Source organism: Pleurodeles waltl, chromosome 7 (genome assembly GCF_031143425.1).
Source record: "Pleurodeles waltl isolate 20211129_DDA chromosome 7, aPleWal1.hap1.20221129, whole genome shotgun sequence".
Taxonomy (NCBI): domain Eukaryota; kingdom Metazoa; phylum Chordata; class Amphibia; order Caudata; family Salamandridae; genus Pleurodeles; species Pleurodeles waltl.
The window spans coordinates 1,276,258,837-1,276,280,422 of record NC_090446.1 but is presented as its reverse complement, the minus strand read 5'-3'; the positions used below and the strand labels follow the sequence as shown (position 1 = coordinate 1,276,280,422).

Genomic DNA, 21,586 nt, shown 5'->3' with positions numbered 1-21,586 from the left:
ATTGGTGGCTGATGCCAGCGAAGAACCTAATTGTTCGCCTGGTGCCTCAATACTCCCTGTAGAGTGGACAGATCATTTTTCCCGATTATACTCTGGGATCAATGGTGTTACTTCCAGGGAACTGACCCATACCATGATTACTGAGACCCCCAAAATTGAATTTACCCTGGCAGAAACTAAGGCTGCGATCGCTTCATTGAAATGGGGAAAGGCCCCCAGCCTTGATAAAATACCAGGCGATTTATACAAGACAAACCCAGATATATGGGCCCCATATCTGAACCTCATTTCCAATGCGGTAACTGCAGGAGCACCTGTCCCGAGCTCCTGGATGGGAGCAGAGATAGTTCCCATCTTTAAGAAAGGTAACCCCTCTAACCCTGTTAACTACTGCCCAATCTCCCTACTCGACAACTTCCAAAAACTTTTTGCAAAGCAAATTTTGTCCCGTCTAGAAGAATGGATTCTGGAAACCAATGCCATTTCTGATTTGCAAGCAGGGTTCAGGCCAGCAGTTAGTACCATAGATCAGGTGCTAAGATTTTTAACAATAAAATGGAAGACTGTAGAAGTAGGAGGGGGCAACCTTTTTGTAGTTTTTATTGATCTTAGAGCCGCGTTTGATTTGGTCCCTAGAAATCAGTTATGGCTGACTCTAGCCAATATGGGTGTCCCACATGGCCTTCTGAAACTTATCACCCGACTACACGAGAATAGCTCAAATTAGGAGTGGCAAGAATGGTGATCTAACAGAATCAGTGGCTATTGAGAGGGGAGTCAGACAGGGGTGTGTTTTGGCCCCAACCCTTTTTCTTTTATACATAAATAATTGTATTAAGTATTTAGCAAATTGCACTAATGATTCCCCAAAGCTGCCCGGGACCAAAGTTCCATGCTTACTTTATGCAGATGACACTATTCTCCTGTCTAAATCACCCATGGGAATCCAGAATCTGGTTAACCAGTTCGGTGTATTCTGCAGAGATTACGGGTTAGACATAAATCTTAAGAAAACTAAACTCATGATATACAGTGCCCCGAACAAGAAGCTTAGAGCAAATATAAAGATGGATTCAATTCTTTTGGAGAGGGTAATGGAATGCGATTATTTGGGCTTCAGACTATCTGATAAGGACAGCTGGGATCCAGCTATAAGGAAAGGGGCATTAACAATCAGCCAAAGATGTGGAGTGATAGGACGTAAAGCTAACGCTGCAACAAGACCCCCTCTGACCCTCATATTTGAAATATATAAAGCCCAAATCCGTGCCGCAGCACTATATGGAGCGGAACTTTGGGGATCTCACAGACAAATGAACACTCTTCAAATCAAAGAAAATAATTTCCTTAGACACATATCCAGACTAGGGAAGGGCACACCGATGCTCCCCCTAAGACCGGACCTGGGTCTAAATAGTATTCAAGATACAGCATACTTAAGACCACTTCTGTACTGGGTCAGACTATGGAAAACGGATGAACTCGAACCCTTCAGGTCAGCAGTTAAAGAACTATTGCCACCTCGCTATGGATGGGAAAAAGTACGGTGGCTAAGGGAGATGAAAGCGGCTTGGGTTAAACTGAATTTATCCCATTATTGGGAGAATCCCAAGATGATTCCTGGTAACGCTAAACGCCTGATCAAAGACCGTTATTGGGAAAAGATCTATGAGGAATCTCTCGGCTCAAATGGGTTAGGTCGGCTGACAGCAGAGTTTCTGCTGGTTAAGCACGAACCTCTGCCTGAAAGCTTCCTGGATCTCCCTATACCAGCCCGTGCTCGCTCTTTATTACTTCAGTTCAGATATGGAACATTGGCAGTCAACAGCTTCACAGCTTGCTGGTCGACTAATAGTTCCTTATCTGACAAATACATAAACTGCCATCTATACAAGGAAACTTCTGAGCATGTCCTATTTTTCTGTCCTCTGTACAAATGCCCTCAAGGGAAGTGGATTACCCCTCTGTGCAAAACACTGTTATCACAAAACCGTAACAGTGTATATAGAATATGCAAATATGATACTTCCATGCTGATAGTGAGTTCTGTTTCTAAATATCTGGCAGCAGCATGGAAAATCCGCAGCAGGATCACTATAGATCTTAATCCACCGGTTGAAGAACGGTCTAGAAGTTAGCGAAGTAGTACCCTGTTATATTAGTCTGGGATTTTAAATAAAACTATTAGTGCGACCTATCGAGGATAAAAGACTGTATCCCCGAGCACGCTGTCTAGTGGGTTACCCCAACTGAAGCGACCTATAGCTCCACAGCATATATAATTTTATAAATGGCAAGATGCAATTTATTTGATCAACTTATTCAATAGAACTGATTAACTTAGGGCATCATTTCCCACTGGTTGACTTCTAACTTTTGCTAATAGGAGCTATTGTATGTAGTTTTTATGTCTTATTTTATGTATAAACCCGTTTTAGAATGGTTTTTATGCTTTTAACAACTGATTAGTATCATTTTAGCATTCAGCATCTTGCATAGGGTAAGATCCAGAGACTATTTTGAGAGTTTTGTCTTAATTATTTTTTATTATGCAATGGTTTATGGCTTTTATTTTTTTGTATGTATGATTACTTTTAACTTCTCAAATGGTCCAAATCTGGACCGAATAAACTATTGATTGATGGAACATGTCCACTACTGAACAGCTCCAAGACTCTGATAGATAAATCACAGAGACTGAGAGAGTCCAAGAAGGGAAGAGGGGATTAGGAAGGGAACCGCTGGGAAGGAGACCTGTAGTAGGAAAAAGGTTAGAACACAAAATATGAAAATTATATCTCCTGAAATCAATACTAGACTATAATTCTAAGCCTAGTCACTCTGAAAACATGAACAATCTAAGAGTTAAGTTTAAAATGAATAAGTTTCAAGATGGCGGGATACCTGTAGGGAAATCAAGAATGAATTAAATGAAAACTTTCTTATTCAAGTACTTTCCTTTACATGACAATCAGAAAAACATTCTGACTAACTTTTAAACCAGTCATATAAATCCTGTTTTGAGAATGTATACTAGGACCTTACAATATTGCATCTAGAAACTCTGGCCTTCTGTGTACTCTTAAAATGTTTCAACACAAATTGCGCATATTGCAGATATATATATATATATATATATATATGTATATATATATATATATATATATATAGTAAACACCATTAAAGGATTGTGCACCATGAATAACACAATATGGATTCAGGAAACAAATCACATAACTTGTCAACTCGAATATTACATAATAAATATCTTAGAATAGTGGCATACAATAAACAACATGAAATAAACTCTAGGAGAGAATCGTGCGTCTTGCCGATTCAAGTGTCACCATGTAAAATACCAAGAAATGGTAGCACGCAATGAATGTCAAAGTCAAATCATCATTAATCGAATCGCGCGTCTTGCCGATTCGTAAAACACGATGTAAATGTCAAGAAATAACAGCTCACAATAAATAACAAGATCAAAGTACAATGAAACGAATCGCGCTTCTTTTGCCGATTCTTAAGCCACCATGTAAATGTCAAGAAATGGTAGCGCGCAATGAACAACAAAGTTAAATCCTCATGAAACTAGTTGCGCGTCTTGCCAATTCGTAAAACATCATGTAAATGTCAAGAAATAGTAGCGCAATGGACAACAATGTTTAAACACCATAAAACGAATTACGCGTCTTGCCGATTCTTAGGCCACCATGCCAATGTCAAGAAATGGTAGCACGCATTGAATAACAAAGTCAAACCTTTATGAAACAAATCGCGCGTCTTGCCTATTTGTAAACTACCATATAAATGTCAAGAAATGGTAGCGCGCAAGTAATCTGTTACTCATTTAAGAATTAAACCAAGAATATGAAAATTCTCAATAACGGTGTTGGGACAGTCCAACCACCATCTTACCACCTGGAACAATGATCACCAACGAAGAATGAAGGGCAGAAGACTGGAAGATCCAAATAGGCCGCCGGGACAGGAGCTCAGGAAGAAGGTGCTGCTCTGCACCGGGACCTCTGAATAGTGAGCACTGGGAGTTGGGCTGGCTCTCTTTTATAGAGTCTTGGCCCAGCCCAGAACCACACCCAGGCATGTTGCAGGGAAAGTCTCTGGAAGGCCCTGGAAAGGGGCCACACCCTAACACACTCTGAAAACCTGCAGCAATACATTGCAAAGGAACAGTATTTGTAAGCATATAAAAAATACGTTTTCAGGATTGAACTCTGCAATGCAAAAGGTTAAACCACAATGTTAGACTTTTCGTCCTTGGCGTGGTCTCCCTTAACTTTTTGCCTCTGTTCCCCAGGTTATTGATGTGTGCTGGATTCTGATTTTGCTGTTTTTATTACTCTGGGCACTTTACCACTGCTAACCAGTGCTAAAGTGCAAGTGCTCCTGTTTGAAACATGTATGTAACTGGTTCTCCATGATTGGCATATTTGTTTTACTGTTAAGTCCCTAGTAAAGTGCACTAGAGGTGCCCAGGGCCTGTAAATCAAATGTTACTAGTGGGCCTGCAGCACTGGTTGTGCCACCCACACAAGTGACCCTGTAATCATGTCTCAGACCTACCACTGCAGTGTCTGTAAGTGTATTTTTACACTGTAAATTCGACTTGGCAAGTGTACCCACTTGCCAGGCCTAAACCTTCCCTTTTCTTACATGTAAGGCACCCCTAAGGTAGGCCCTAGGTAGCCCCAAGGGCAGGGTGCAGTGTATGGATAATGTAGGACATATAGTAATGTGGTTTACATGTCCTGACAGTGAAATACTGCCAATTTCGTTTTTCACTGTTGCAAGGCCTGTCTCTCTCATAGGATAATATGGGGGCTACCTTTAAATATGATTAAAGTGTAGATTCCCCTAGAGAGTAGATGGACATGTGGAGTTTGGGGTCCCTGAACTCACAGTTTAAAAATACATCTTTTAGTAAAGTTGATTTTGAGATTGTGCGTTTGAAAATGCCACTTTTAGAAAATGAGCATTTCCTTGCTTAAACCATTCTGTGACTCTGCCTTGTTTGTGGATTCCCTGTCTGGGTCAGTTTGACAGTTGGGTTGTTTTTCACCTCACACTAGACAGTGACACAAAGGGAGCTGGGGTGTAACCTGCATTTCCTGATTAGCCATCTCTGCTAGGAGGGAGGGGTGGAGTGGTCACTCATCTGAAAGGACTGTGCCTGCCTCTGACAATGCAGACTCCAACCCCCTGGTGTGTGTCTGAGGCCTTGCCTGGGCAAGGCAGGATTTCACAAGTAGGTGTGAGTCCCCTTTGAAGAAAGGTGACTTCAAAGACTAAAATGGTTATAAGAAGGGCACCCAAATCTACAGACTTTAGAAACACTTCTGGAACCAAGAGGAACCTCTGCCTGGAGAAGAGCTGATAGCTGAGGAAGAAGTGCTGCCCTGCCTGTGACTGTGCTTTGTTGAGCTTGCCTGCAGTGCTGCTTCTGCCAGAGTAAGAGGGCAAAGACTGGACTTTGTGTGCCTTCCATCTTGTGAAGAAATCTCCAAGGGCTTGAGTTAGAGCTTGCCTCCTGTTGTTTGAAGTCTCAGGGACAGCAAAGACTTCTCTCTGCCAGCACCTGGAGTCTCTGGAGAGACTCCTGCTCTGACAAGTGGTGCCCTATCCAGTCCCTGGGCCCTTGAAAGGAAAGCTGGTGGAAATCCAAGGAAATCGACTTCGGACGACTCCGGACCGACGCCGCTGCTGAAACCGGTGACGCCGCCTGCACCCGACACAGTAACCTTCGCTGGAACACGACGCTCTTCGCAGGCCCGATGCCGCTGCAGCCCCGCTGAAGTCCGCGACTCCGTGGAAGTCGCCGTACCACGTCGTGACCGACGCCGCTCGAAGTGCGCAGATTCAACGTTTCGCACAGACGCCGTGATCCCCGACTTTGCGCATCAGCTTGTTTTCACTCTTCACTAAAGGTAATGTACTTGAGGGTCTACACGACTCCGTGTCCGGCGCCGCTGGTGTCGGCTTGTTGGGAACGACTCCGTCACGATGCCGTGTTAACATCTCATCGAAGCATTTTTGTTTCTAAGCGCTATTTTTTTAGTTTAATCTTTCAAAATTCATAACTTGACTTGTGTATGTTGGATTTTTGTCGTTTTGGTCTTGTTTTGTTTAGATAAATATTTCCTATTTTTCTAAACTGGTGTTGTGTCATTTTGTAGTGTTTTCATTAAGTTACTGTATGTGTTGATACAAATACTTTACACCTAGCACTCTGAAGTTAAGCCTACTGCTCTGCCAAGCTACCAGGGGTTAGCTGAGGGTGATTCTCTTTTACCCTGACTAGAGTGAGGGTCCTTGCTTGAACAGGGGGTAATCTGACTGTCAACCAAAGACCCCATTTCTAACACACAACATATCAGCACAATGCATAAATTACTTTGTTTTGAGAGTGCTGGGTTTTTGCATTTTTTGTCGTCAATAGAGCGCGTACTGCTCTGGTGTTGACAGGGCCACACAGCCTGTCTCCTACACCTAGCAAGTTGCTCAGGTGCACTCCAGCCTGAAGAAATTATCTAGGACCGAGTGCTCTTCTCAGTTTCACTTCATGGACTTTTCAATGACAAAGGGCAAAGCACACTCCACAGTCACCTTCAGTTTGAAAAGGTTCATGAAGCTGCTTCCATGCATCTATGAATGACGACCATTGTTGTTGCACCACTAGTGGGTGGTCGGAAAAGATCACCAGTTGCACATTTCAAACATGCAGTGGACCCACCTGCTTGTTCTTTACAAGATGAGATCACGCTTCCTATAAATAAAGAATCTGTCAAGGTCTGGACCCAGACTTTGGCTGGTGTACACACATCTGCGTACTGGTCCATTTGAAAAGGATTTAGACAGTGCCTTAGAAGCCACTGTCATGCACAGTCATTCCATGGTTGATCACTCTGCCTAATCAGGAATGCCCATCGCACTGATATTTTTGTTCCTGGTGCAGCGCTTTGCCCCCTTTGCTGAGTGCTCCAGAAACTGCACCCGCTTCAGCAGGTTTTAGACAAATTGGTACATCTCCGAGACACAAAGGGCCTGATTACAACTTTGGAGGAGGTGTTAATCCGTCCTAAAAGTGACGGTAAAGTGACGGATATACCACCAGCCGTATTACGAGTTCCATAGGATATAATGGACTCGTAATAGGGCTGGTGGTATATCCGTCACTTTACCGTCACTTTTGGGACGGATTAACACCTCCTCCAAAGTTGTAATCAGGCCCAGAGTGCCAGAGTTGCCATTGATAAATAACAGTGACAACTCGATTATCAATCCTGTGTTTGTCTGATCTGAGAAGTGCCACATCTTGAGCTGTAGTGTCCATTTTATTCCTAAGGCTAATTATGGATCTTTTATTCCTCCAAGTATTAGGTCCAATTTGTCTGGTACATAGTACATGACCATCCCTGTCTTGGACCTCTGGTGAGTCCATACTTCAAGTCAGTGGCAGCAGCATCTGGCCTTGGGTCTTTGGTCACCCAGCTTGAGTATATAGGTTATCATGAGCCAGGCGAATGGTGCCAACAACAAATACTACCTACCAATTTAATTGTAGACAGTTTTACTGTTATGGGTGGATAAGGCACACAGCTTTTTCACTATGCTGCCAAATCACCCATCCCTAGCTCTCCAAGCATGGTCCAGTAGCCTGTTCACCAAGGGGACAACTAGTAGACCAAGGCCACCTCTCAGTGTCAGAGGAGTAAGTCATGTCTGTGTCCTCCACCAACCCGGGGTCACTATAAAAAAACAACTTGCACAAGTAATAGAGATGTGCGTGCCTGCCCCTCACCAGTGAAGCAGTTCAGTAGCTCATCCCTGCCTGGCAAGGCATGGGCCCATTCAGACCTCCTCTTACCTTCTTTCAGTCAAAGGTGTAGTGAAGAATTCACATTTGCTTTCACCCTTCCAAATCTAGTACAAAGTTACCCAGCACAAGTGCATTCCACGTGGTCTGAGGTTCAACCTCTAGATGCAGGAAGGGGAGAGGGGGCTTGGGTAACCAGCTCCTGAAAGAAGCACTCTCCACCTAGACCCCAGTGATAGCCTTCAGCACAACCTAAGGGCTTTACCCATGTTGACCATAGCAAACAATTAACCAATTGACAGGATATATACTGTAAATTACTAACTTTGCAACACAAAGTACTAGATCCAATAAAAATGTCTACTAAACCTGCATTATCTTTCCACTATGAGTGGCTACATGAACAGAAGGGCTTGCATTCTATATGGAGGAGCACAACTAGGAGTGAATGCTGCAAGACGTACCCTAATTGACCGAAAACCAAACATGACTGTGTCAAATTATGCAAATAGAAACAATGAAAGACATATCACACAATGCAGGCAAAGGCTGTTCCTAAACACCACAAGGACAAGTCTGTTCGAAAGATGTACATTTAGTAGTGGATGGTCATCTTCCATCACAAGGGATGGTCGAACAATGTTGTCTTAGCAAAAGGTAAACACGTTCTAAGGGATAAGCTCCAAAGGACATGTTGAAGCATAGACAGGGTTGGGCTTCTCTAATTATTTGGACTCCCCTTTTTGAATGTTGAAAAAAGTTTCAGGTGCAGGAGGCAGCAGGCCAAACAACTACCGCCAACTCTCAAACTTTCACAGACTATTCTAGTCAAAAATATGCATGAAATCAATATTAGACTTACGGCCGGAGCAGGCACCTTTGTGCCCCTGTGTCAGCAATCAGACAGTGTCACTAGCTGTTGTTGCCTCGGCTTGTTGCTGGACCCGAAGCGGGTCTGCATTTTATTTTTATTATATCAAGAGTGAATAATTATTCACTCTGGACACAATAAAATTGACCCCAAAACATGGAGGGTGTAGTGTAGCTGCGGAGACCACAAAGGAGATCCACCACTGGTCCAGGGACACCTATCCATCAAACCAATCCATCCACTCAATCATCCATACTTTCACTTATCCAACCCCATTCATACATTCAATCATCCGTCCACTTTTTGCTCATTCATCCACCCTTTCACTTCATCTATTCATCCTTTCACTCCATCCATTCATCCATCATCCTCACTTTGGCTCATCCATCTAATCACCCTTTCACTAAGCCATCCATCCTTACAACCATCCGTTCACCATTCGTCATATCCATCCATCCATACATCCCTCCATTTACCCCTTCACTCATCCATCCATCCTTTCATCGAGACATTCATCTACCCAGCATTTCACTCATCCATCCATTGTTTTCTCATCCATCTTTGCATACATCCATTCATTCATCCATCCATACTTTCACACCATTCATTCAAACTTTCACTCCATCCATCCATCAATTTACCCTTCCACTCATCCATCCATCCTTTCACTCATTCTACCACCCATCCTTTTTCTCATCATCCATATATCCATTCATCATCAATCCATCCACCCTCCCTTTCACTCATACAGCCTCCCTGCCTTTCACTCTTCCATTCTTAAATCCATTCTTTCACTCATTCATCCATGTATCTATCCATCCACCACTTCATTCATCCATCCACCCAACCTCCCTTTCACTCACCCTCCCAAGTTCATTATCAGTCTTTGTCTGCCGACCTGGAGCTAGAAGAGGCCCATCAAAAACCTCACCCTACTGTAGCTGCTGAAGTGGGAGGATGGGGGGGTTGACAATGTTCCTGATGCAGGCAGAAGCTTAACTGCAAATTGACCTCTTAGTCCACTAGTGCAATTGTTGTCCGCAGCTGGTTACTTCCTCTCCTGGGCCTCTAAGGTCGAGATAAAGAGCACTCGGTTGTGCTCAGTGCAATAATGTTTTTTTCAAAGTGAAACCAAATGCAGTACTGAACATGTGTTACTGCGAGGAATGCAGCCTCTGCACCCCTCCTACGTCCTTGCACCTCTGTGTTGATCAACAAATTGTTGCCACCCACTCCTTCCTTGTCCTTATCGGCATGCCCCACCCCCAGCCATTGAAGTTGACAGAGTTGTGTAACTCATCCCAGGTCCACTATTCACGCGCCCCCAAATTCAACCCGATCACTTGCTTTCGAATCCAGCACTCCCTCTCCTATGATGTCACTGCTGTAGATTGTTCCTGGAGGTTGAAGAAAACCTCCCCCTGCTGGAACTTGCACAGTGGGACATCTGCAAATTTCAATAGAGTCCATTCAAGAGATTAAGCACACTGTCTCAGAGCAGTGATTTATTTTCAGATGCCCTGTGTTTATTTTCATGTTCTTGCGAGGGTGGCAGGGCCTTCCCATGAATACCATTCGCCACTGGCCCAGTCTCTAAGGCAGCTTAGGCAGTCTGGATACTCTCATGGGTGATTAGCTGTGCTCTAAAAATCCTCATTGATTGATTGAGTTACAGCTATTCTATTTCAAACAAGCTTTGGCAAAGCCAGTAAATCTGAGGTGTTTTAGGTGCAGTGTTCATTATTCTGTTTAATAGTCATATTTTGTTCTGTGAAATATTTGGATGCATTAAAAGACACCACATATACAGGCACCAATATCAGCAGAGAAAATACCCAGGGGTGCACATGCACACTCAAGCACAGTCATAGACTGACTACCTACACATGGTCATATCCAAACACAAGGGGAGGTTGGTTTGAGGCATGGACCTAGCTATGACTGGGTGATTGATTACACAGATAAATGAATAGGTGAATGGCTCTGTCTGCACTTGGTCGATGGGTGGACAGACGGAAGGGTGTGATTGCATAGCTGCATCAACACACAGTTGGTTAATGGATAAATGCTTGTTTTGGGTTTTATGGCTGAACAGATGTGAGTTGATGTATATGAGCTTAGTGAGGGCAGATGATAAATATATGGAGATGGATGGATGTATGTAAATAGGAGTAAGAAGGATTAAGTAGTAGTAGTAGTAGTGGTAAGATTAGGAATACATTGGAACATGTAGAAGTAAGACTAAGAGTTTAATTAAAACTTGGGGTAAAGTGGAGTAAGCATATGCATATTTAGGTGTAACAGTAGTCAAAAGGAGGTAAATCGCCAATAAAAGTAAGAGTAGGAGTAAGTGGAATAAAAATAGGAAGAAGAATAGAAGACAGTCTCAGTGTAAAAGTAGGAATAAGGGTAGGTGTAGGAAGAAGCATAGGGGTACAAGGAGGAGCAAGTAGGAGCAAGAGTGGACGTAAATAGGAGTGCATTTAGAAGTAAATAGGAATGAGTAGGAGCATATAGAAGTAGAAGTAGCCATAGATACCAGAAAGTAACACTGTGAAAGAGTAAGAGCAGCAGGTAATTTAAGAAAAATTGTTGTGTTCTAAACATCAACAAGCATATTTTCATGTGGCTTATACAAAAGAATTGGCCATTTTCTAAAACTGTGTTTAATTAATACTGATAAAGAAGATATTCTCAATGGCGAATCTGTGTGGTGTTTAGAGAAAATATATAAGATACCAGGGGCCCTATTACATATAGGGCGCACTTTTCCTGTTTGCGACATGGCACACCTTTAAGTAGGTACGCTGGCTCCAAACAGGGAAAGTGTGCCCTATTATGAAGAATGCTCTACCCGGCAAACTCACACTGCCCCCAGGGCAGAGCATTCAAGTGAAATATGGAGCAGTTGTTTAAAAGTTGCTCCATGGTTTTCCGTGCTGGAGGAAACCCATCTGCACTTTCAAAAGGGATCAGAGATCCCTTTGCAGGCCGGTCCTGTGGGTTCCATGGGAGCCCCCTTTCATCTCTTGAAAACGCTGACCTCAGAGGACCCACTGACAGTGGGCCACCTTTTTGTGTAGCACTTCAGTGGGCCTACTAAGGGCATGCTTGCCTGTGCACCCATGTCATTAATACAGCATGTGTGCAGAGGCAAAGTGATTCCTCCATTTAAATGAGGCCATGTCCCAATGCAAATGAAGGTACACCCTCTATCGATAGCACTGGCACTACATGTGAGACAGTGCTTTCTGTATTGCAGAAGGGGCTGCACAAGCATCTGCAGCTCCCTCTGTAATACCAAAGTGCCCCGGGGGCATGCAAAGCAGTGGCACCTTTTGTAATACAGCCCCTAATTGTTGTGCAAACACGAGGGCAGAGATCTCCCCACTAGAAGATATACATTTGTGTGGTAAATGTGGGAGGGATAATACTAATAATAATAATACTATCAACCTGAATACATCCAAGTCCAAGTTCTGCAAGGTACTTAAAGCCTGGCTTTGTAACCCATGAGTGAAGAACAGCCTTTATCAAGCAGCCTTTACAATGCAAAACCTTTACTATAGAGTACTTTACCATACAGGTGCTTTTTAAAAAAATAACCTACTTTTATGACATTAAAAAAAGTAGTTGGGCAGAAGTTAGGGGAGATAGGAGTAATTTTAGTGTTACGGGGTGTGTAGAGGTAAAGGAGGCTAAGGGTGATTTTAGGGTTTAGAGTAGGTAGAAGTAAAGGGAGGTATGGCTGATTTTATGGTTTTGGGGTTGGTAGAGATAAAGGAAGATACGGTTGAATTGAGGATTTAGGGGTGTTTAGAGGTAAAGGGAGGAAAGGGTGATTTAAGTGCTTATGGGTGGGTACAGGTGAATGGAGATAAAGGTGATTCTAGGGTTTGGGGTGGGCAGAGGCAAACAGAATTATGGATAAAGTTAGGGTTTAGGGGTGGGTAGAGGGAAAGGAAGATAAGTGTAAATTTAGGGTAAAGAGCTTGATAGAGGAAAAGAGAAGTAAGGCTGATTTTAGAGTTTAGGGGGAGCTAGTGGTAAATGAAGGAGGGGCCTTTTAGGGGTTAGAGATGGATATAGATAAAGGGAGGTGAGGGTGATCTTACGTTTCAGTGGAAGGTGGAGGTAAGGAGAGGTTAGAAGTAGAAAATTAAAAAAAGGGGTTTGGGGGTGTTCTTCCTCAAATATATATATTTACTGAAAAAGTTCCAGGGACATTATAGTTAGGAAATAGAATTAAAAACAACCTTAAAAATGTACCAAACCAAAGGTTATAGGGACAAAACTATAGAAATTCAGTACTTATAGTCAGAGCCTAATTTGTAAATAAAAATGTGCCGGTGTCCAAAGTCCTCCTCTTAAACCTGCGGCTGTTGCATTTAAATGTGCAACCCCAGGATACTGAAGCAGCATAATGCTGAAGCCATCTTGGACCTCTTTACTCTATTTACAGCTTCTCCCTGCCCCTTTAGCTCACTCCTGCAGCTTTCTGCTCGCTCCCTTTGTGACACTTTTTCATTTTTCTCTTCCTCCGTCTTTCCCAACTGTGTCTTTTGCTTGCAATAAATGCTTGAGGCAGAAAATTAAGCGGCGCCCCTCAAAAATAAGTGCTGGTGCTCTGCACCAGGAAAAACAAGCACAAATTAAGCACTGCTTACAGTTATACTTATCTCAAGAAATTATAACTCATGCCCTAACGTAAATATGACTTGCGCCTCCACCATGCACAATTTTCTCATGAACAATTTCCTTACAAATGTTGCAGTAATATCATCAATGATATGATAGAAGATGCCATATCGCACACACACATATATATATTAAAGCATCGATCGCAGCATGCAAAATGCTCATGTGCACCTGACCATCAGTGGTGCTCAGAAAAGATACATATATATATATATATATATATATATATATATATATATATATCCTACTGGCGGTCACCAGTAGGTAGGTGTAGTTAGAAATTGATTTTTTTTTTTGACTTGCCTATATCTTTGCTGCAGTTTGACAAATCTTCACAATAATTTTTTTTAAAAAGGTGTGCCGGAGATTCTTGTTGCACACAAAAAGATTTAGGGTGATCCGTCAAGTGGGGGCTGAGAAAAAAGGGGGGGTCAAAAACGTCTTTCCCAGGTCAATCCCCATAGGAGATTTGAACACGAATACAGTATGACCCGCTGGATGGAATTGCATCAAATTTGACAGAAAAATTGCTTTCGGTAGGCAGATTACGCTTATGTTATTTGTTGTAAATCTGTTCAGAGGTTTATGAAAAATTAAAGGAAATCCAAATTTGTATATCTAGGGCAGTGGATCCTCCCGATGATTTCTCAAATACTAACAAGCTAATGCAGGGAAATTTATAGCTCTGATTGGCTGTCAACACATCAACCAGGAAGTGTTGCCAGCCATCTTAGGACTCGGCTTGAGCTGAGTCTCAGAAAAGGAGTGTAAAAAAAAAAGAAAGAAGAGGGTCCAGGTGTAGGGACACCCTGACAACTTAGCACTGGTGCTGTACTCCAAGAAGGACCCCTCCAAGGCAAAAAAGCACTTAAAAAAAAATTGCAGAGAATTAGTGGCAATGTTGCAAATTCACTGCAATAAAAAATAAATGCGTGGTCTCCTGCGCTTGTTTTAATAAAGCCCCCAGGTGGACCTGGTCTTGGGGGTATGTGAAAAATTAAGGAAGGGATGCATGGGGTCTGCTCCTAGGGCATTTTTATGCCCCGGGGACCACCACATTCCCGGGGCGTAATTTACACAGAATGTATGTGGGGGGCAGTGCCTCCCCGCAGCCCCAAGGACCACCACCTCCCCAGGTCTATAGAAAGAATGAATGCAGATGGCCATGTGACCCAAGCAGCCCAAGGTACTGCCTCCTCCCTGAATTTAAATAATGAAGGGGGGTCCATCATGGGTCTTCAGCCCCTGTGACCACCACCTCCTGGGGCTGTCTCATGGAGCCAATAATTGCCCTGGGGACCGCCAACCGCCAGGGCCGGCTCCTGCTATGTCCCAGGGTGACCACCCCCGGACATAGCTATTTGTTCTGATTTCAAAGTAAGATCAAACACTCTGCTGCCAGGAAGTGAGAGTTGTCAAACAACTCTCACTTGCTGGGAGCTGAGGTTCCCTCTGTTTCCCTGCCCATGGAGATACGGACAGGGAAATAGAGGAAGTGATTGCTCTCACAGACATGGAGCTGCATGTTTAGCAGCTCCCTGTCTGTGACAGCAATGCTGGGGAGGTGGCTGGGAACATGTGGGCCTTCAGGCTCCCCAATGGTTCTCATTGGTGCTGACTGGGTGCCCCCAGGTGACATGGCCGGGCCCCAGGAGATGGGGTCTCCGGGGACAAGATCAGTCCAGGGTGGAGGGGATGTGGGGTCTCCCTCCCAAAAAAAAACATTAAAATGTTAAGGCCAGGCTCTGGGGCATAGGGTCCCTGGGGCCAAAATCAGCTGGGAGAGGAGGACCACGCAGCACTCCTCCCCAGAAAAAAAAATGTTTAGGCAGAGCCCCCAGGAATGGGGTCCCCAGACCACAGATCAGCCAGGGGAGAGTGGTCGCATGGTCCCCCACCCTAAAGAAAATCTGAAAATGTTAAGGGTGAGCCCCGGGAGATGGGGTCCCTGAGGCTAAAATCGTGCAAGGGACGGGGACGCGCAGAATCTTTCCCCTCCAAAAAAATAAAATGTGAAGGCCAGGACACAGGGACCCCATCTCCATTTAATGAAGCACGGGCCATGCGGAGAAGGGGTTCCTAGGACCAAGATCTGCCCGGGGAGGGGGCTGCAGCCCCCATTAAATTGTAGTGGGCCCAGGTGGGGTCCCTGGCGCTGAAATTGGCCTGGGAGGGAAGCTGTGAGGCCCCCCTCCCCATACTGGCAATTCACTCAATGAGGTAGCACTTACTAACCAGTAGACACTCTCACAGCCCCTCACACCCGGAGACACCCCTTCAAGCCTATTCTTGCACCCAAAGAGACAGGTCCTAGGGCAAACGTCTGCTGCACACGGGCAAAGGCCGTGCACAGCATGGGGTTGGATGGTTATGGGTGTTGGCTGGCCAGGTACTGAGGCCAACCTCCAATGTGCACAGCTGAAGGCCTGCCAGGGCACGGGGCTGCCTCGTTATAGGGGGAAGGCCATGCACTGCTAAATACTCCACATATTGCAACACTCATAACAACTTTGATAACAGCATTAATACTGTCACTGTAGTATTTGCAGTAACATTTATGAGGAAAAAACTCTGCATGGCGAGGGCGCAATTAATAGTTATCTTAGGCTGCGTGTTATAGTTACTTGAAATAACTCTTATTGCTGAATTTGTCTGGTTTTGTGCAAGTAAATTCAGAACCTAACTATAATGTCCCTGTAGATTTGGGCTTTTTAAGTGAATATATATATATATATATACACACACATATAGATTCACTGAAAAAAAAAAGATTAATATTTTTTTATATTTAAGTGAAAAGTTCAGTAACAATGTAATGTTCTCAACCCTAAAAAAACACTGACATTCACTAGTAATAGTTATCAAAAGAACTATAACTTGCACCCTAAAGTAACTATAGGTACCCCTTCCTGCACAAAATCTAACCTGACCACAATGCGTGCACCCTTGCGCTATGACACAACAGTGCTTGTATTGTTGTTAAGCAGCCAGAAGTATTCTGGCAATAGGAGAGAGGAGAATCTTTGAAAATATGACACTGTTCTGCTCAAATCCCTTTCATTCAAAGCAGAGCAACAAATTCATTTGATGTGCTGTACAAAATGTTAGTAAATATGCCCCCAGGAGTTTTGAGGACAGGATATACTACCACATTTCTGGAGGGTGACGCTATCTGGCAAATTCTTCTCTAAGCCCCTCAGTGTTCTACGGTGGCGACAAGGTGGCACTTTAGGCATTACGTAAAATATATAGGTAGTAGGATCTCAGTATTGAGTCACATTACCTTGTTTCACTAGTCATATTACTCAATTTCTACACATATTTACTAAGGATACAAGGTCAAGGTCTGAAAACCGAATCTAATTAAAGTGTATGTCTAACTTGTTTAGTTAATCTGCCTGGCCTCAGCAATACCCTTTAAAGCTGTTGGATAATCACTATGTGAAATATTATTACAGTTGTTAATACAAGTTTTTAACCCTTTACACTACGTCAGTGTTTTCTTATTTCTGGCAGGGGAGGTTGGTGAAGGGGATAGAGATTTTCTCTGACTGCCAACCAACAGACATTTGTGTTTTGTTGTTTGTGAAGGTACCGTCTGGATGATAGAAATTTTAAGTCTTATCCATTCGAAAGGAGACCAAACCTTAGTGAAAAGTATTCCGAATTGGGATCGTGCACCCTGGATTGAAACAACGGAATCGCTTGCGAAGCTGAAATCACATCCAAGACCTCGTCTCATTACCAGCCACCTGCCTGTGCAGCTCTTTCCCAAATCATTCTTCAGCTCCAAGGCCAAGGTAAGGACAGAGCCCTCACCTCAGGACAGATTGTGCAATATAGTTATGTAGTTTACTTTAATGTAAGACATCAGTGTAACACATTTGTGCATGTTCACCTGCGTTTTTTCACCTTTTTCTGGATCCAGTTTTGTTGGTGATTAAAGTCTGTACACTCTGGTACTGCTCCCCTGGCGCCAGTGTATGTGTTCTGATCCCTAAAACATGGTAAAATTGTCGTACCCATAATTGACGTAGTTAACTTTCTTATAGGTCCTAGTATATGATGTAGAAATGCAGCTAATGCCTGGAAGTTATATCCCTCCTGTGAACTGCAGTATGTATTGGGCCGACCACAGGGTTGACTTGTAACACATGACTTCAGGCCTACCAGGTAAAGCTTGATGACAGCAACCTAAAAAACCCTGTTTTCAAATATGAATAAATCATCTCTAAGTACACTTTGTTGCTCACAAAACAGGGTGCCGATATTTAAAAGTGGAATATATGCAGGGCCACAGGAATTATGTGGCTCAGGAGAGCAAAATTATGTGGCAGGGTTGAGTTGACTAAACTATGCAGCAAGAAAAGGCAAATAATGTGGCGTAATGTGGCACATTTCGTGATAAAATTACTATCTTTTCTGATCGTATTACTTTACTATTTTTACATTTGTTAACACGTTTTGACATTGGGTGCACCTCCTTAGAACCCAAATATGTCAATACGCATCAGAAAAATTACTGGTCAACATTTGGAAAGGAAATCCACTGCATGGCAACACATGTTGCTGTATTTTTTAGTAACTTTTGACCCATTTGGTCTAGAAACTATTTTTTGCATTAACATCTGCAGATTATGTAGCCAATAATGGATGTTGTGACAAATCCTTAAATATGTGAAAAACACCAAATCTGCAGAATCGTATAATTAGATTGTCCCTGAATATATGCAAAATTAAAGTTGGCATGTTCCTGGGTCTAGCCCCCTAAAGCTATTTTCACTTTTGGGGCTGTGTCTGGGCCCTACAAACATCAAAGTACAGATTATAAACCTTAATTTGTAACTTTTTACAAAAAACAGTTAGAATAATCCTTCAAATTTGGCTTTGCATATTTACTAAAAGTCCATTCAATTGAAGAGGTCATGGAACCATAGGCTATCTTTGGTGTCTAGTGTTTTTTGGCACAGATTTTACTTGAGAAATGGAAAACTCATATCTTCTATTATTGGATTGTTTTGTTTTGGTGTAATTTTGTTTATTAAAATGTACTCTATTTTTCTAATGTGAGATTTTTATCGTTTAGTGTTTCAATTTTATTACTGTTTTGACACTGCATAAAAAAGAGTACATATTGCCCTAATAATTTAAGCCTTTTTGCTCAGTGCCATTACTACCAGAGGGCTGAGCTCAGGTTAATTTAGTGACTTTTGGAGTTCACTCTCAGAAGCTAAGGTTATTATTCCTTGAGATAGGTGGGTGATTTCCAGCCCCAAATAAAAGTCTACTTCCTTTACTGTTGTGAGTAAAAATCAATACAAAAATAATATAGGCATAATATAAACACAGCTGCTTCACGAATACTAAAGCAAAACCTCTCAGCCACACCCTTGAAACTCAAATGCCTCCGCAACTAGTCTGTTAAGTGTTGACCCATCTGCCCTTTATCATAATTAGCTCCCACTTGAACCCTAAACTATCCTGGATCGGTTATCCCTCCTGCCACCAGGGAACCCCTGAACAGGATGCTTTCTTGTCCTGCTCCAAAATGTCCGGATAACAGAAATATCTTAATAATCTACAACTTCTCCACTAAAACCTCAGACATGTTTTCCTAATCTCTAATTGGTAATATTTATTCCCCAGGAAGGAGAGTTGAGCCCCATCTGACCTGAACAGGAAGTGATTCTCCACATCGATGGTAACCATTAAACCAAAACTGTACATAGCAGATAGCCTCCATACCTTTCTCCACACTCTTCTGGGAATCAATTCAATCCATAGACAACAAGCACCAGCCCATAAACTTGTAATCCATAAAATGTCAACCTTCATTGCCTTTATGAAACCTATCGAAAAAGTAGGACCAAATCATTGTCCTCAAGGTGCAAAACTAAACTAAGAAGTCAGGGCAGCCCCTTCCCTGGAAGAGCTCTGCCAGTGAAGGTGAAAGTTACCCAACCACATACCACTCTTCCTCCACTACTTTACAGAGACCCACCTTCTGTAAGGTCTAAGAAAGTGTTGAAAGGCATTGTATCTACCTGCTTTGCAGCTCATGAAAGCAAATAAATTCCCAATAATCCACGCCAGTATCCACAACAATGTACCAGAAATATAGGAACAAGAGAAAACCATTAACACTCAACATCTTCCAATTTCTCTGGTCCTATATAGTGTTGACAGCAACACCACCTGCCAATCCCGCAAATCTCTGGCTATGAATAGCCCAACCTATCTGCCTCTGTGGCTGCCCCTGTACTAAAGGAATGACTAACAAAATGCTATGTCCCAACCCTAGATCTCCTCAAAAGTAACCATTGCATTAGTAATACCTGAAAAGTAGAAAGAATACTACCATCTTGGTGACCAAATATTTGAAATTGCACCCCTTAAAGCTATGAAAACCCACCATATCACTAAGGGACTCTGCCATATTTACAAGAAAGTGGTGTATTACAAGTGATGCACACTTTTCTTGCGGCCTCCTTGAGTCCCCTAACGCCACCATGGTAGCACCATATTTACAATCTAGTAGATTCCACTGAGTCATTTTTAGCAACCCTTTAACAAGGGAACGCCCCCTTTGTATACATCATGCATATATTATACATGATGTGCCACAAAAGTCTTTACAAGGTGGCACAAACCTAGTTTGCGCCATCTTGTAAAAATGGAACTATGGTAGTGGCATGTGAGCGTCACATTTGTGGCAAAACGTTTGCTGCAAATGTGGCACTAAGGGGTGCAAGGGCCTTGTAAATCGGGCCCTCAATGCTTCCTCTTGTTTTTCTAGCAAACTTATCAAATTGTCCTCGTTTCGATAGTCTGTGTTAGACTTCTTCTACTAAATACTCAGCACACTTTGGGCCATATTTACAAGAAAGTGGCGCATCACAAGTGATGCACCACTTTTCTTGCGGCCGCCTTGCATCCCCTAATGCCACCATGGTAGCGCTGTATTTACAATATTGGGCACCATGGCGCATGTTAGGGGCTATAGTGTCATTTGTTTTTATACTATTGTAACTCTATACTGGATTAGTGTAAAGAAAATGATGCTAATCCAGTATGGTGTTAAGAGGCCCATTGAAATCAATGGATGCCTCATTTTAAACCCTGCTTTAAGCACACATTAAAAATGACTCTAGAAATGGCGCAATGGAATCTTGTAGATTCCATTGCACCATTTTTAGCAACCCTGTAATGAGTGAATGCCCCCTTTGCATAAGTTACAATCCTCATTCTGCTAAAGCCCACTGCTCCCAACAACTTTAACATCTTGTTCATCCTCTGTTCCAGTAGGCCTCTCTCCAGCCGTTCTGAATCTAACTCAATGGCCATAAAAGTCACCATTGTGCACAGGCCCTTCTTCTTTGGTGATAAAAGGTAAACCCAATCTCCCTCATCAAGTCCTCAAAATGCAACAATGCTCCCCCACGCCAGCCCCAATGCCACCCACAACAAGAAGTTGTCCAAATAGTGTGTCACCTGCATATAACCTGAGTGGGACAGAAAAAACCAATAGCAAAAGAAAACTAAACATTTCAAATACTGTGCAAGATGTTGCACACACCATAGGCAAAACCATCTACAGAAATGCCCTCAACTAGCATGCCCAATAAGGGACAATGCAGCAGATGAACTGGCAGCAACTTCAAAGCAGACTTAGGGCTTAATTTAGAAGTCAGCGGAGGGGAATTCTCCATCACAAACATGACAGATATCCTGTTGGTCGTATAACGATCCCATTCTATCCTATGGAGATTGTAACACGGCGGACAGGATATCTGGCATGTTTGTGATGGAGTATTCCCTCCATTGACATCAAAATCAGGCCCTTAATGTCACATCTTCCCTAAGACCACAATCCTTCATTATTATGATAGCATTGTCCACCATTGCCTAATGCACCAATGAGTCGACTTGTGTAATCAAGTCATTCAGCAACTGTACCTCTGGCCATGAGAGATGTTTGAAACTACACCCTTCCTCGTTCTTCTCATACACTAACTCTAACTGTGATATAATCATATTATCCAAAGCCCAGTTGTAGAAAGGGCCTTCCATTGAACCCGACTTCACTTTCTTCTCAGTTTAATTTTAACTATTTGCAAATGCTTCTTTGGTGACTTAAAGTTATTCGCACATCTCTATGCCCTGGGCACTGATATCATAATTCA

At 42.9% G+C, this 21,586-nt stretch overlaps 1 protein-coding gene across 5 annotated transcripts in view; it reads left to right on the top strand.

Moving 5' to 3' along the window:
• The window catches only part of LOC138246167 (sulfotransferase 2B1-like), a 182,833-nt gene that overhangs the window by 30,379 nt on the left and 130,868 nt on the right, over positions 1-21,586 (top strand). For all 5 annotated transcript variants that reach the window (XM_069200482.1, XM_069200483.1, XM_069200481.1 and 2 more), the window contains one exon: positions 16,995-17,203. In XM_069200482.1, the coding sequence (XP_069056583.1) occupies positions 16,995-17,203 (209 nt within the window). The remainder of the gene's footprint in view (positions 1-16,994; positions 17,204-21,586) is intronic.